The 15,111-nt window shown below is 44.2% G+C and overlaps 2 protein-coding genes across 3 annotated transcripts in view; one reads left to right on the top strand and one right to left on the bottom strand.

The window, feature by feature from the left end:
* Positions 1-1,745, bottom strand: part of GMPS (guanine monophosphate synthase) — a 32,098-nt gene extending 30,353 nt beyond the window's left edge. Inside the window, exon 1 of the mRNA XM_062603217.1 lies at positions 1,538-1,745. Coding sequence (XP_062459201.1) covers positions 1,538-1,564 — 27 coding nt within the window. The 5' untranslated portion in view covers positions 1,565-1,745. The remainder of the gene's footprint in view (positions 1-1,537) is intronic.
* Positions 1,746-2,403: 658 nt separating this feature from the next.
* Positions 2,404-12,932, top strand: SLC33A1 (solute carrier family 33 member 1). 2 transcript variants are annotated; one of them, XM_062603218.1, is made up of 6 exons: positions 2,421-3,383; positions 7,353-7,543; positions 8,195-8,379; positions 9,309-9,426; positions 10,251-10,466; positions 12,132-12,932. In XM_062603218.1, exons 1-6 carry the CDS (start codon positions 2,633-2,635, stop codon positions 12,297-12,299), a joined length of 1,629 nt encoding a protein of 542 aa, XP_062459202.1. In that variant the 5' UTR covers positions 2,421-2,632; the 3' UTR covers positions 12,300-12,932. The 2 variants fall into 2 exon arrangements, with proteins under 2 accessions (XP_062459203.1, XP_062459202.1); XM_062603219.1 differs by lacking the exons at positions 7,353-7,543; positions 9,309-9,426 and having other exon boundaries at positions 2,404-3,383.
* Positions 12,933-15,111: the final 2,179 nt, after the last annotated feature.

The following is a 15,111-nucleotide window of genomic DNA, read 5'->3' as shown; positions in this document are numbered from 1 at the left end:
TTGCAGGTTCCTAACAGCCCACTTCTGCAGAACCAGGGAATTTTTCAGCGCTTCACACACCCACATGCTCATGTGATTTTCATTAATGCAATTTATAAACCACACTAACATACTGAACAGTCATATTCTGGAGTACCAAGAAGCACCTGGAAGAGGTGCAGCAGCAGCCCCTTTGTCCAACCCCTCAGCTTTCACCCCCATTAATTACTTAGGACATGCCTAAACCAGGAGCCTTGATCTAGCACTTTCAAGTCAGCACAGGTTTTACAAGAGTTTAATTGTTTCCCTGTGGTATTAAAATTAGGGAGGTAGAAGAATGCTTACTCATATTTTGTGAAAGTGTAACAGGAAAGTAACTCCTTCAAACTCCAGCAATCCCCAAGACTGATACACAGCCCCCAACCCATTATCTCAGGCAAACTTTAATATACAGAAGTCACATGCAGATTTCCAACGGCCGCTGGGACCCAGGCCCCTGCAGAAGCTGCTCTCATTACCCACTTCCTGCGAGAGCACAGCTCTTGGAAGATGGGCTTTGCACCTCAGGTCTTGCTCTGGGTGCAACCACCCCAGGAAAGAGGAGTCCTCTAGAGCAGCCCGGGCCACAGAAGGTGATTGTGTCACTGCTTAGGGAAAAGCACATGAGAAACTCAACTGGGGACCAACTAGGCAATTAATAAAAATCCTCAGTCGCTTTTTCTTGCGGGGTAGATAAAAGTCTAGAACAAGGCTTTCATAGTACTACAGAAGCAGCTTGAGGCAACTTGCAGGGTTTGGGTTCAGAAGTTGCATTTACAAGAAAAAGCTTCAATTTCATACAGGCACACGAGTCATTAGGTCACCACGGCATACAAGATCTATGCTGACACGCATCTGTTTTGCTACTGTCACTGCAAGCCAGACACGGAGTGATACCGAAGGAGTGGCGTGACCCTGGGGGGTCTCAGACCCAGCACAAGGGCTAGTATGGGCTGCCTGGCCGCTCCTGCAGCAATTTAACAAACCAACTTTTCTCTCAGGTTGCCCGAAAGACTAACCATTCTGCTTGGGATGTGACGGCCTAACAGTGCGGGTCCCTCCTAGGCAAGGCGCTGGCCGTACCCCCGGGAGCCCTGTTCTGGTATCGCCCCGCGGGCTGTTCAGGGCACCGAGCAGACCCTGCCACCCCACAAGCCAGCATTCAAAAGAAATCCCATTGTGGCATTAATTAATTTTCCCAGAGCAGCCGCTGTGGCGAGCGAGGAGCAGAGGGGTGCGGGGCACAGGGGCCGTTACCAACCGCCGGCGTAGCGGACGGGTAGCAACGGCCCTCGCGGCCGCACGCCCGCCCGCCCAGCCCCACTCTCCGGCCTGCTTCGCAGGGCCACTCGCAGCCCCCGGGAAGCGGCTAGAGAAGAAGGCCAGGCCCGCCGCACCATGTGCCCGAAGACGGGCCCAGCAGCAGCGGCGGCGGCACAAAAGCGCCCGTTAGGCCCAGGGCAGGCGGCGGGCAGTGTTCCGGAGCGGGCCGCAGCAGAGGAAGCGAGGTGGTACTGACCTTGGTGTCGCCGTTGCAGAGGGCCATGGGGTCTGCCGGGGACACTTCCAACCGGCGGGGAGCGGCGGGCGGGCAGCCCCGAAGTGGGGAGGGGGAAGAAAGAGCCGCGAGAAGCCGTCGCCGCGATGAGCTAATGCCGCCGGGCTGCGCCTCCGCCGCGGGGAGGAGGAGCCGCCCGCGCCGGCCCCGCTCCGGCGGAAGGGGCGGAGCGCGGGGCCGAGCTTGTCGGGGGCGTGGGGTTGTGAAGCTGCGGGTACATGGGACTGGGCGGGGAAGCTGGGAGGTAACGGTTGCGGCGTAGCCCGGGCTGACCCCCGAGCTTCAGACTCGGATCCAGAGAGTCCCGCACGGTACGGGGGGTAGTGTTAACGGTTCAGGTGGCTGAGGGAGACAGCTGCATCTGCACAGCTTCCCTGAAATGCTTCCGAAGTACTTGTGACCCTTAACGCTCAACTCCCACCACCCCACCTGCAGAGAAGGACGGGGGTGTGGTGCGAGGGCGGGGAGTCCAGATAGTTACGCTTGGAATTATATCTCCCGCACCACCCCATTCTGAGCGATTTTGTCACAAGGTTGGCATCAATGTACAATTTTTGTTCTAAAGGGGTGGGGTTTTGTAGGGGATGTCACTGTTATGCGTTATTTATAACTACATCATGACCAGACCACTCGAAGTATATATCTTGCTTTTCGTCTGTTTTTAACGCCTGAAGCATCCTTCCGTTTCCCAGGTGTTTAAAACTCCTCAGAGACTGCCACGCGGTTGAAGCTCTCCTGTTCCTGCGCTCTTCCCCCGCTACCGCTTACCAGTGAGTCCCACAACGGTCTCCTACGGCGCTAGGACCGGTAACTCCACTCCCACCAGCTCAGTACAGTCGCGGCTCCGCCTCACCAGCGGGGCTGGACGGTACCTGACGTATGTCTGCGGCGCACCAATGAGCCGCAGCCAAGCCTGCCACCAGTGCCGCGTGCCCGGAAGGGGTGGGTAGGCAGTTGTCCGGCCGGTGTGCGGCGTTTGCTAAGCGGCGGCATCAGCTCCAGTTTCGGCCCCTGCAGCCGCAGCGCGGTCCCGGGGCCGCCGTCGCTGCTAAAAATATGTCGCCCGCTATCGCGGCCAAAGAGGGCGGCCGGCAGCGTCGGGCCGGGAGCCACCATCACCACCACTGCCTGGACGTGGGGAGCGAGGCGCCGCCCGCCCTGGCGCTCTGCGGGGATGGTTTGCTGGGCGGTGAGGCAGAGGTGCTGCTGCCGCCGGAGCGGAGGGTACGAGGATACCGGGCGGAGCTGGGCAGCATCCTGCTGCTGCTGGTGCTGTACGTGCTTCAGGGCATCCCGCTGGGACTGGCAGGTAGCGTCCCTCTCATCCTGCAGAGCAAGAGTGCCAGCTACACGGACCAGGCCTTCTTCAGTTTCGTGTTCTGGCCCTTCAGCCTCAAGCTGCTCTGGGCCCCCTTGGTGGACGCCGTCTATTTACGAGGCTTTGGCCGCCGCAAGTCCTGGCTGGTGCCCACGCAGTATGTGCTGGGGCTCTTCATGATCTACATGTCTACCCAGGTGGATGTGCTGCTGGGCGACGGGGAGGGCCGGGGCCCCGATGTGGTGGCCCTTACTGTGTCTTTCTTCCTCTTCGAGTTCCTGGCGGCGACTCAAGACATTGCGGTGGACGGCTGGGCCCTCACCATGTTGTCCAGGGAGAACGTGGGCTACGCCTCCACCTGCAACTCAGTAGGCCAGACGGCTGGCTACTTTCTGGGCAACGTTCTCTTCCTGGCCCTCGAGTCGTCCTCCTTCTGCAACAAGTACCTGCGGTTCCAGCCCCAGCCTCGAGGGATTGTTACTCTCTCAGGTATTGCTTGGATACCACAGGCCTGTGCGTGCTGATGCTGGGATGGGGATGCGTCTTCCCTGAGCCTGGACCCAGGAGCTCAGGGAATCTCTGTTCGAAGCGAGCAGTGTGAACCGAGCAGGTTTGGTTTGTCTTCTGTCTATGAGAAAGCACAGCCTGCCTGGAGGCTGGCAGAGTCTAGCCCTACATGCACTTCCAGGCCTCTTTGGGCTTAAGAGTGTGGGAAACTTGCCTTGTCATTGCCATAGCTGACCTAAGCACTTTGGAGGGAATTCCTCCCCCCCCCCCCCCCATTTAATGACTGTGGAATAGATTATTGTTTAAAAACAAAACAAAACAAAAAACAGACAAACCAAAGGCTTTGCTTCTTTTTAAGGAGGCCTTTTAAGAACATCTCTAGGAGGAAAGAGAAAAAATAAAAAAATAACTCTTACAAGATAGTATTCACAGAAGTATAAATGACAAGTGTTCAGGGGTGACCATATAGCCAGTTTCTGAAGGAAGGCCCTATCTTGATGTATTAAAGGAGACTTTGGTTTCTCGTTGATAGACTAAATGAGGTCTGGTAATCCAACCATAACTAGCTATTAGTTTAGGGATGTCTTCTCCTTGGTGGTTTAGGGGCTGCTTGGGGGTTGTTTTGGGTTTTTTAAAGAAAGATATGTGGTGGTTGATGTTAGGCATATTACCTGGAAGGTGTTTAAAATGCATGTTTTGGTTTTAAGGTTGAGTTTAGCCAGCTCAGCCTATGGGAGGACAGGAAACACTGGCACCACTTCTGTTTGCAGTCTTACAGTGACCATGCAGTGAAGAGTAAATTCTCACAATTTTAGTTTCTTTTCCATCTCTTACATTGATTCCTCTACCTGTATCATCTAAGAGAAAAGGTATGCCAAAACTGAGTTAAATTGTTGTTTAAAGGCTAGTTTTGCTTTCTATCCTGTACCTATCTTAATAAATCGGAATATCGGATTCCAAAACTGCTGTACTTATTTTTGTCTATGCAGCTATTGCAGTTGCTAACTAGCCTTCCTCTTCTATTCCTTTTGATAACCCTATGTCTAGTCTATGTGTCAACCAGCATGGAGTAGTTCTCAAAGTAACACTGCTGGTTTATTGCTTCCCTTGGTTTTCCTTTACTGTGTAGTTTGTCAGTGCTGGTGTATCTCTTCCTTCTTGCTGCAGCAGCAGACTGTCGTCTTTAACTGCTGATACAACTTGCAAATCGCTGTTTTATTTAGGAACTTGATTTGTCCACACTGTTGTCCTTTTGTTGTCGTTTTCTTGTTTTGGGTTGGGTTGTCGTTTTTTTCTTCTCAGTACTGTTTGTATAAATTAATTTGATGCTACTGTAAGAGTGCTGTCTTTGAAAAAAAAATAACAATAATCCCAAAACCTAAAAACAGTGTGACCTGTTTAACTTGTCCTGGAGTACTAACCTGGGTGGAGTTAGCAAATCAAGTAACTCTGACACTACAGCTGCAGGATATATTTTTGGGGGATAGTAAAATGAACTGAAGAAATTTCTGTTGCTTTGTTCATGTGACTGTATTCCACAATTTGCCGTGCCCACATTTCTCCTGAAGCAGCTGTAGAGCAGCAGTACTGTCAACACGCTCACTGACATGACAAGAGTAGCTTTCTGGCCCTAGTAGGGCTTGTGATGAACCAGTTCAGGCAGTTAAAGCAGCAGAAAACGTTACAGTTTCAAAAGGTGAATAGTCTTCTGCTGGTTCAAATTTCTGACCGCTTTCGTCATAGGCTGAATACCCATGCTGGGGAAAGAGCACATCAACAGTTCAGGACTCCAGTCAGCCTCAAGTTGTTGATAAGCAACAGCATTAGTTGTTCTTGTTAACTTTGGGAAAGAATATGGAAAAAAAGTAAAACCATTCAGCAAAACAAATGCTGTGTTATGTCATTTCAGGCTACAGTTCTAGGGAAGAAAACGAGAAACACATTTATTTGGGCATGTATATGAGTTTAGGTCTTGGCTGTTCAAATTAGTTTTTTTAAAGGCTTACTGGCTGGATCTTTTGATTCCTGCCCAGTTTGCCATGCAGTCATGTGAATGCCTGCTCCAGCAGGAAGAAGTGCAAGAAGAAGGTGCCACTTCAAGGCAGCCCAAATGTATGTGGGCTGGTGACTGTGCAGTGCCCCTTTTCCTGGGAGGAGATGCATTGCCATAGATTACTTAAAAGCTGTTGCAACGAAACACCTGTAGCCCATGCACACCTTGTTGATGGCTATTTTCCAGCCATGTCTGGCCCTGGTCTAGTTCAAAAATTTGCTTTTCCCCAGTGCAATGGTTTATTTTGTTAGTAGCAATGTAGGGGCAGGGACAAATTAGGGATGGCAGTAGACAACAGTGGTGGCACCAGAAAGTTTGTGCTAGAAATACTTTGTGTAAATTATATTTTTAAAGTTTTTGCCTCTTAGTGGACTTCACGGTGTTTGAAATGAAGTGTACCTTATGTTTGTGTAAACTGCCTGCAACTACAAAAGGCTTTGTTTTGTTTTAGATATGGCTTTTTGTGATTATTGTTTTGTTGCTAATCCAGCCATTGCATCACTGTATTGTATTGCAATACTGTAGCTGACAGGGCTGCCCTGATGAAGAGTATTCATGCAATGATGCTCAAAGCTATTTCTGTTCCTGTCCTCACATTGTAGACTGCTCACTGTAGTGATTATGCTTGGCTCTATTATTAGAGTACCTCTCCTGTATGTCTTCTGAAGACAATAGCTGTGATTAGCATGACTGTGAAAACTCATCTTTTACATAAAAGTATGTGTTCAGGATACCTTTTTTCTGCAGAGGAGAAAGCAGTCTGGCAGCATTGGTTATGAGATATTCTTTACTTTAGAAAAGGGCAAAGTAGCAGGTATGGAAGCAGCAGAGAATGGTTTGAAATGACTTTTTCTCTTTTATAATGAGAACGGTAGGATATACCTAAAGTAGTCTTCCCATGTTTTCTTAAAGCTTCTTGTGTTTTTTCTCTTTCTGTGTGTAAGTAGCATCTAGTAATTGACTCTGTGCTCTCTTTGCCCCTTCACCAGCCCTCACTGCTTACTTTCAAGTCACAGGCTTCTGGAGTTGCTCATGACTACTTCTGTCTTACCCCTCTGCATGTTACTGAGTTCTTTCCTGCCTCTTCCACAGAGACAGAGGATAGGATTATCTTGAATTAATCCACTCACTAACTCAAAAAGTAATTGCCATAAAAAATTGCTGTGTTTTTACTATTGTTGTCTTCAAAAGCATCATTTATCAAATATTGTATCTGCTTAAAATAGAGCACATAAAGATTAACAAGTATAATATCCACTTAAACCAGGCATATTTGAGCGACTCTTTACAACATGTGTAAGAACTTTCATCAGGCTGTCTTTACACTTACGAGTGTAAATCTTTGTTTCCTTTAGATGGTAGATCTTAGATAGGGAGTATAGAATTGAGGCACAGACTAGTTACATGACTACACAGTAAATCAGCTGGAGAGGTGTGAATGCCTCCTTTCTCTGAAGTTTTTTTCCCTGTCTTGTAACTATGAAATATTTTGTTCTTCCTCTATCAGCTTTTAGTAGCTGTACACATAATCCTTCAAAATTTTTATTCTTACTTCTGTTTCTTCTCCAACGTGCTCGTTGTGGTAATAACACACAGATCAGCAGGGAAATGAACTGCTCTGCTGCTGCTCTTCTGTCTCAGATCTCAAACAAATATATCATCACAGAATGAGAGGCAGGGAAGAGCTATCAGTTACTGTGCATAGCTATGTGTTTGTGGCTTGCTTTTAATGCTTGTTTTTAGGAGGTTCAATGAGTAATATGTATTACTATTAGGTTTATATTTTTGTGAAATAACTGCATTTTAGATACTCAGTGAATTGTTAATGAAGTGTTAACGATGGCTGTTAGAAAGATTTTTATTATTATTATTATTTTACGATTTTTCCCCCCCTCCAGATTTCCTGTTTTTCTGGGGAGCTGTCTTTTTAATTACCACGACACTGGTGGCCCTTTTGAAAAAGGAAAACAAGGAACTAATGCCAACAAAAGAAGAAACAAAAGGCATTACGGATACGTACAGGCTGCTATTCTCAATAATCAAGATGCCAGCAGTTCTAACCTTCTGTCTCTTGATTCTCACAGCAAAAGTAAGTAAATACATATATGAATTGTCAGATGCTGATGATATCTGAAAGATTACCGAGTCCCTGTGATGTAACTTTTTAGTTTTACTAGGGGTTGTCATCAGAGTTCTGAATTTTCACATGGAGTTTGGGGTAGAATTGCTTATATCATCATGCCAAGCAGGGTTGTACAAGAGAAAACATTTGTTTGAGCTTTTGTAAGTGTTTACACAAGCATTAAAGAGAAGTTTGACTGCAATCTAGTATTAAAGTAATTTACTTTTAAACATTTTTAAACAGTTAATCTGTTTGAGTAGTCTGCAGTTAAAACGACAGAAAATGTTTCATTTAACCTATATACCATTTCCAGAATCTGCATCTCTGCACAAACTAGGTTTCCACTGCTGCTTCTTGGCTGTTGTAGATGCCAACAGAAATTAAGGCATGGGACATGAATGTCATTGCTACGTTTAATGCTCTTGGTATAGTTTTGGCACAGATAGTAAGAGTGTGCAAGTGTAGAATGTGTGTTGGAGCTTATTTGGAAAATGCATCAGAGATGGAAGTGACTTGTAATCTATCATGTTTCTCAGTTTACTTAATACTGAGTAAACTGAATTTCTAGCTAAACTATCGCTGCTTTCCTCAGTTTATTTTGTCTAACTTGTGCTGCAGGTTGGATTTTCAGCAGCAGATGCTGTAACAGGACTCAAATTGGTGGAAGAGGGAGTCCCGAAAGAGCACTTAGCTCTGCTAGCAGTTCCAATGGTTCCATTACAGATAATATTGCCTCTGATTATCAGCAAATACACAGCAGGCCCCCAGCCACTGAACACATTTTACAAAGCTATGCCTTTCAGGTAAAAAACAACCAAACAAAAAGTCTCATTTGATAGAAATGTAGTAATTTGTGTACTCAGAACTATTACAAGATGTCTTGTGTAACTCTTGACTTCCAGGTACAAGGAAGTATGTTGGATTTCTCATAGTAAGTTGAACTGTCTTGTGCCTTGAAGATAATTCACTTAGTATCATATACAGGAAAGCAGAACATGACGTGTTTTTAAGATGCACACACAACAGCGTTGCATCAGTACTCTCCTGTTCTTACTCAGTGTCAATAGTTCTTTATTCATGAATTTCTCTAGATCTGTGACTGTATCTATGAAATTACATGTGCTTCCTAACTTAAGAGTGGCAGAACACACTGACAAGTCACTTGGCGCATCTCCAAGGGGTATGCTTTACTGAGGTGACTGAGAGAAAAAGACACTTCATTTTGGTGGTGTTTTTTATATAGGAGTTTGCTTATGGAATTCTAAACCAAATGAATCCAGCAACCTAATGCAGTTACTCATTAAGTCATGTAGCATGTCTGTAATAGGTAGCTGCTACTTCTAACATGTTCTTATGCAACTATATATGTTTTCATACACACAAAAAAAGAAAAGTACATCCTGCTTGGGCTGAATTTGGTTGGATATCTTGTGCTTTGTTTTTTACAAAAATCTCTATGTGAAGGGGCAGGGGAGAAAGCTTGTATAGGGTATCTGGCAGTGAATTATGTTTATGTGGAAGACAGAATTAAATATTTGACAAGCACTGAAACTGTAAACATTTTATACCTAAGCAATTCTAACTAAGACAGGAATAGTTGTAACCAGATATAAACTATTTTAATGTACTTTGTATGTATAAATGTTTGATGGTTGCTTTGTATCAAGGAAACATGAATGAAACACATGGGAACAATTACTTGAATTACAAATTATCTTTCTTATTCCTCCAGATTACTGCTTGGTCTGGAATTTGCTTTTTTGGTATGGTGGACTCCTAAAGTAAAGCATGAAGGAGGATTTCCTATCTACTACTATGTTGTAGTATTGCTGAGTTATGCTTTACATCAGGTAACATACGTTGCACATGGGAAGGGGAGAGTAACAGGAGGGTGTTTCATATCAGTCAAGTAGAGGACTATAAATGCTGTTACTTGCTTTTGTCTTTAATTACACAAGAATTCTCTGACCTGTGTGCTGTACGGCTGTATTTATTTTTGATACTCTTGTAATAATATTTCTCCCTCTTCTATGTGCTCCATTGGACATTTTCTGTGGAGTTACTTTTAGCTGACAATATCTGCTTTTGTTTCCCAGATGTTTGGGTTTTTTTTTTCCCCCAAACCCAGAAGCCGAAAAGCATGGTGGAGCTGGAGAAATCACAGCATTCTAACTGAGTTTCAGAAGCATGATGATTGTGCTTGTTATGCAGATACATAAAGTTATGTGATCCTGGTCCTAAAAAAGATACCTTACTGATTTTTGAAGGAATATCATGATGGATCTGATCCAAAGGCCTGGAAAGCAAGCACCTGATACGAACTGGGCTTTGGATCACAACTAAAATGTATGCAATTAATTGGGAGTTGATTTTAAATGCACAAGTGTTACTTTTCTGTTATTTTAGCTGGTCATTTTATACTTCAGATTGATAACCTGAGTCATTCCACTGCAGGTGAGGCTTGGTCTGTTTCAGCCTGACTTGAGAGAAGTGGCAAGGCTACTTCCTGGTATTGGTAGAGGGGCAGACTGCAGAAGTAGTTTCTCTCTTACGCAATTTTAAGTTGTTGGGATTATTTTTCAATCAGTGTTCCTAACTTCAAGTTATCTCCTAGGCTTTTTAGTTGTCACTGTCTGCACCTTATTTCTTATTGGTTTTCTTATTTCTTCTATAGATTACTCTGTATAGCATGTATGTTGCAATAATGGCTTTCAATGCCAAAGTCAGTGATCCACTCATTGGAGGAACCTACATGACACTCCTAAATACTGTGTCAAATCTTGGGGGGAACTGGCCTTCCACTGTTGCGCTTTGGCTTGTGGACCCGCTCACGGTGAAGGAGTGTGCAGGGGCCCAGGAACAGACCTGTGGAACTACAGTTGCTGCAGAAGTAAGTTTTGGAGGTGGAGGAGGTCCCTGTTTAATTATTTCTCCATTAGATTGTTTCCCAGTATTTTTTCACCTTTGAAAACCTTTGTAGCCAATAGCTTAAAAATTCCTCCTAATTGAGCTAATTTTCCTGTTAGATAAAATTGTCTGGTTTTGTCTGTGTGCTCTTAATAACTAACATCTTACCAAAGATTTGCAGTTGCAGCGTAGTTATCTTTTTGGGCTGGAATGAAAAGCTGGTGGTAGAAGCACTAGATTGGTGCCACATTCTCTATGGTATAAGGAGGCTGTAGTTACATTTTTGAGAGTAAACCTTTGTAAGTTCAGAGTTGTATAATTAGGCACTCTGTTCTTGACAGGCTGTTTGTCCCACAAGTCCCTTAAGTTTTGGGGTAGGTTAAGTTTTTTTTACCTTCTGTCTTTCTGGATGCTTCCTATCTGGATGCCTTGATACCTTCTTCTTCTGTGATGTTCCTTTGCTTTCTTTGATCGTCACTCCACGTGAAATTGAGCCGTGTGACTTGGCAGCTTTCCCAGTTTTGGGAGCCCAGTGGAAGAGAACAAAGGACTTGCTGTGCTGCTGTACACAGATCAAGAAACAGGACGCAAAACTGCCTGGAAAGCAAGGTTTCAAATTCACCGCTTCATGTGCAAATGAGAGCACTTTAACATGACTATTTGGAAGGGTGGAAATGTTTTGGGGGTTTTGTTGGTGTTGTGGTTTGGGATTTTTTATCTGTACTCATGGCTGAGATTTATTCTGCTCTAGAATGCCAGTACTCTTAGATGTGGAGGTTCTCTAAATACACAAACTGTTCTGGAAGTCAAAAGTGACTTGTTGGAACTGGAGTTGCAGTTTTTACTAGTTGCAGAAGGGAAGGTGTTTCCACAGTGTGTGCATTTTCAGCCTGCCTCTCATTAGCTTACCACCTATTAGGTTCCCTCGACCTGTGCTGAATTTAAGTCCATCATCCTTCACCTCACTCCTGATCTTTTTTCACAGCTTCTCAATTGGTAATGTTCCACCACTGCCACCACTCCCCTTTTATTGCTAATCTGATCTTGATGTGTCCAAGAGCAATCAAAGTGCTGGCAGACTCTCAGCTTGGAGAATTGATTTATCTTGGGGTTATGGTAGTACTGGAAGCTGAACAATAGCAGAAACAATCGTGTGCTACATATTTACCCTTTAAGTGCTGGAGTATTTGACTTCCAGATTTGCATTATAAACCATCCTGGGCATGTTTTTTTCCAGACATAAGCAGCATTTTGTACCACTATTGCGGTGAGATGCAAGGATATAGTTTCTAAAGAAGCCATTTGGATGGCTATGGAAGAAAAAAAAAACCAAACAACAAACCTTTCTTTTTGTGTGATTAAGAACAGTGTTCCCACCTTCAGGTCAACATGAGGCAGCTGGGCAGCTTCTGTTTTCTAGAGTTCACCCCTTGGGCCAATATGCTCCATTTCCCAAATGTTTTTTAACAGTTTCTTATTTTCATAGTGATAAGATCAAAAGCCTCTCTCATAACTCCATACAAATGAAAGAAGAGTAAATAAACTCAAGTAAAAAGCAGTGGATATCTGATGCCTGTTTTCTGAAAGTCTGTGTTTCTGTATGACCCAGAGAATACTTACTGCATCAACTTCTGCTTCTCTGTTTTAGCTCTGCACAAAAGCCGGTGGTTCCTGTGTTACTGCCTTGGATGGTTACTATGTGGAATCCATCATCTGTGTCATTCTGGGATTTGGCTGGTGGTTTCTATTGGGCCCAAAATTCAAAAAGCTGCAGGATGAAGGACAGTCTGCATGGAAGTGCAAGAGGAGCAATTGATGCAGTTTAAATATTGGATGGACTAGCAAGGTCTTTTTAGTTTTATTACAAAGACATATCCCATAATCAATAAACAGGAATATAGGTATTTTTTAATGCCCCATCACTGACAAAAGGGGTGGCTGAGGCGGTGGTATGGTTGTATGTGATACCGCTTGTCCTCCTAATATGAAAATATAAGTTCAGAAAGTAACTGTTAAAAAAATGACACTTGCATCCTACATCCATATCCCTGAGCTCTAGCTTCAGTCGTAGCTGCTGGTCTAACACCTGAATTTCCATAGAGTACCTATGGAAAAGCTAATTGTGCCATGTCTGTGTGAACAGCAGCGTTGTCAATTAAGTTATGACTTCATTTTCAAACAGCAATGATCTGACACAGGGCGTTGACCCGGGGAAGGACATCAAGGGCAGTTTGACGTGTAAATTAAGCGTGTTGTACTACAGAATTCCTTGCAGGAAGATAAAAGTGAAATGCCTGTGGGCTTTGTTTCTTCCCCCTTTCTGAACTGTAACCACACCTCAAAGGATGAAATCTTTCAGAGATTCTTTTAAATGTATTTTCTGGCTTTTATAAGCTTTAAAGATTTGTAAGAAAATATTTTTATAAACAAATTACATTTGTTTAATTTATTTCTGCTGTTTCAAAGCATTTTGATTTACATTCAGGTACTTTCTTGGAAAAAAAAATGCTGTAAGATAGGACTTGAATAACGCACAATACTCTAAGCCTTGAGTTCATAGAGGTATAGACTGGATGAGTTCATAGAGGTATAGACTGGATAGCGTAGCAGGTAGCACACAAAAAAGCCTTGGAAGGCAGCTGTTACTATGAGGGAATGAATCCATGGAGTTGGTTCCTCTATGTGACTAAAATTCAAATATTCAGTTTCAAAATCAGTGGGAAAAAATGGGACCCTTCCCAGATAGTGGAAAGGAAAGGTGATCAGTGCCTTTGAAAGTGATTTGGTGACGACAAACCTGAAACACTCCCAGTGGTTGGTGTATGACTTGGTGTCACATAAATCAGATGAGATAAACCCTGTGGTAGAGCTGCTTCAGAAATTTATTACTGATGCTGTGTGGTGGAAACATTCCCGTTGCATTTATCAAAAGTTACTTCCTTCCCGAGTGCCTTAGTGATATACAGCAAGCACACTGTATGCCTGGAGAGAGGGCACTTGGACACTGTTCCATGCATATAGCACATCATTATTAAAGAAGAAAACTATTAAAAATCCCTTTGAAAGGTACCTGATTTTTTTTTTTTTTTTTTTTCCTATTCTGTGTTTCTTGCCTTGTCAATATTTGTAGTGTTGTATCTTAAGCTCAGTGCTCCAAGCTCCAGGAGGGCTTATGGATCTTTTGTTACTGTATTTTTTTGGGGAAAAGTAAATCGATAGTGACTTTTCACTGGCTGGAGAGGATGTGTGTACAAAGTGTCTGCATGACACAAGGAGCAAGAAGGTGTCTAGAAGCAGAGAGTGACCAAATGCTTCCCTGGGCACTGAGCCTTGTTCCTCTGCGTCCTCTCCCTCTTCTCAGAGCACCAAGCCCTGAGCTGTACATCAGTCAAGATAAATAAAATCACATTGGTTTTACTCCCCAGATGGAAAGTTATAGAATGATTTGGGTTGGAAAGGACATTAGAGATCATCTAATTCCAGCCCCCCTGCCACAGGCACAGACCCCTTCCACTGGAGCAGGTTGCTCCAAGCCCTGTCCAACCTGGCCTTCAACACTGCCAGGGATGGGGCAGCCACAGCTGCTCTGGCCAACCTGTGCCAGTGCCTCATCACCCTCATAGTGAAGATTTTTCTTTTTTTTCCCTAATACCTAATCTGAATCTCCCCTCTGTCAGGTTAAAGCCATTCCCCCTTGTCCTGTCCCTGCATGCCCCTGTAAAAATTCCCTCTCCAGCTTTCTTGTTGGCCCCTTTAGGTACTGGAAGTTTGTTAAAAGGCCTCCCTGGAGTCTTCTCCAGCCTGAATGAGCCCAGCTCTCTCTGCCTGTCTCTGTAGAAGAGGTCTTCTAATTTCACCTCCGCATAAGCACAAAAAAAATACAAGATGATGTTGGAGATTCATAGTCAGTGGTGCACACAGGTTTCAGCAGATCATCTCTGCTGGATTAACTGTAAAAGGCAGTTCTGTGTCTCTACTGAAACAATGGGCCACTTTAACTGCATCTTTTTCATAATTAAAGATATATTTTTTCATTAACTTTTCTGAACTAGAGGAAAAACCTCTCAAGTGGAGAATATGAGAAATTATATTCTTAAGTGCTTTAGAGTTTCTTGTTTTGTAACGCAAATTGGAAGTGATCCTACTGTACCAGCCCATTAGCAGGTTGGTGAAAAGAACTAGTAAACTTTAGGTCTCGCTATGTTTGTTCTGCTAACATTAGTATAAAGTGATTTAATTTTTTTTAAGATTATAATTACTGTAGATTTAAACATCTCTAGCAGTAAAAAAATAACTTTTAAAACAGACAAGTGGCAACCCAACCTCTTCCTTGAGAGTGTTATTAAAATGGGAGTTCAAGAAGGTGGATGGTTCTAGGTGCTGCTCTAGATCACTTGGTAACTGCAGGGCTTTGTGCTCCTGCCTGGCCTGAGTGAGTCATGGGAGTCAGATGTGTGTTATCTCCAGCAAAAGGGAAATGGCAGAAATTGGATTTTTGTAGGTGAAAGGTTTGTCCCAGTTCCTGTGCAGGATCATTGTGAAGTGAGACAGGTCCCAGGGGAGAGGGTGGACCAAGGGGTGGGTGTAGCAGGACATGGGGAGGGGAGGTAGTGGACAGCTCTCTCCTT

Source organism: Pezoporus occidentalis, unplaced genomic scaffold, assembly GCF_034315485.1.
Source record: "Pezoporus occidentalis ecotype Australia unplaced genomic scaffold, CSIRO_AGI_Poc_V1 ctg8, whole genome shotgun sequence".
NCBI lineage: Eukaryota > Metazoa > Chordata > Aves > Psittaciformes > Psittacidae > Pezoporus > Pezoporus occidentalis.
Note: the sequence above shows the minus strand (reverse complement) of the source record. Positions and strands in the feature narration are given on the sequence as shown.

What these genes read in the sequence shown, in the direction of transcription:
- SLC33A1 (XM_062603218.1), top strand. Translation starts at nt 2,633, where the DNA reads ATGTCGCCCGCTATCGCGGCCAAAGAGGGCGGCCGGCAGCGTCGGGCC. An exon ending in AGGGATTGTTACTCTCTCAG is followed by an intron (nt 3,384 to 7,352) that starts GTATTGCTTGGA and finishes CCCCCCCTCCAG; the next exon opens with ATTTCCTGTTTTTCTGGGGA. An exon ending in TCTTGATTCTCACAGCAAAA is followed by an intron (nt 7,544 to 8,194) that starts GTAAGTAAATAC and finishes CTTGTGCTGCAG; the next exon opens with GTTGGATTTTCAGCAGCAGA.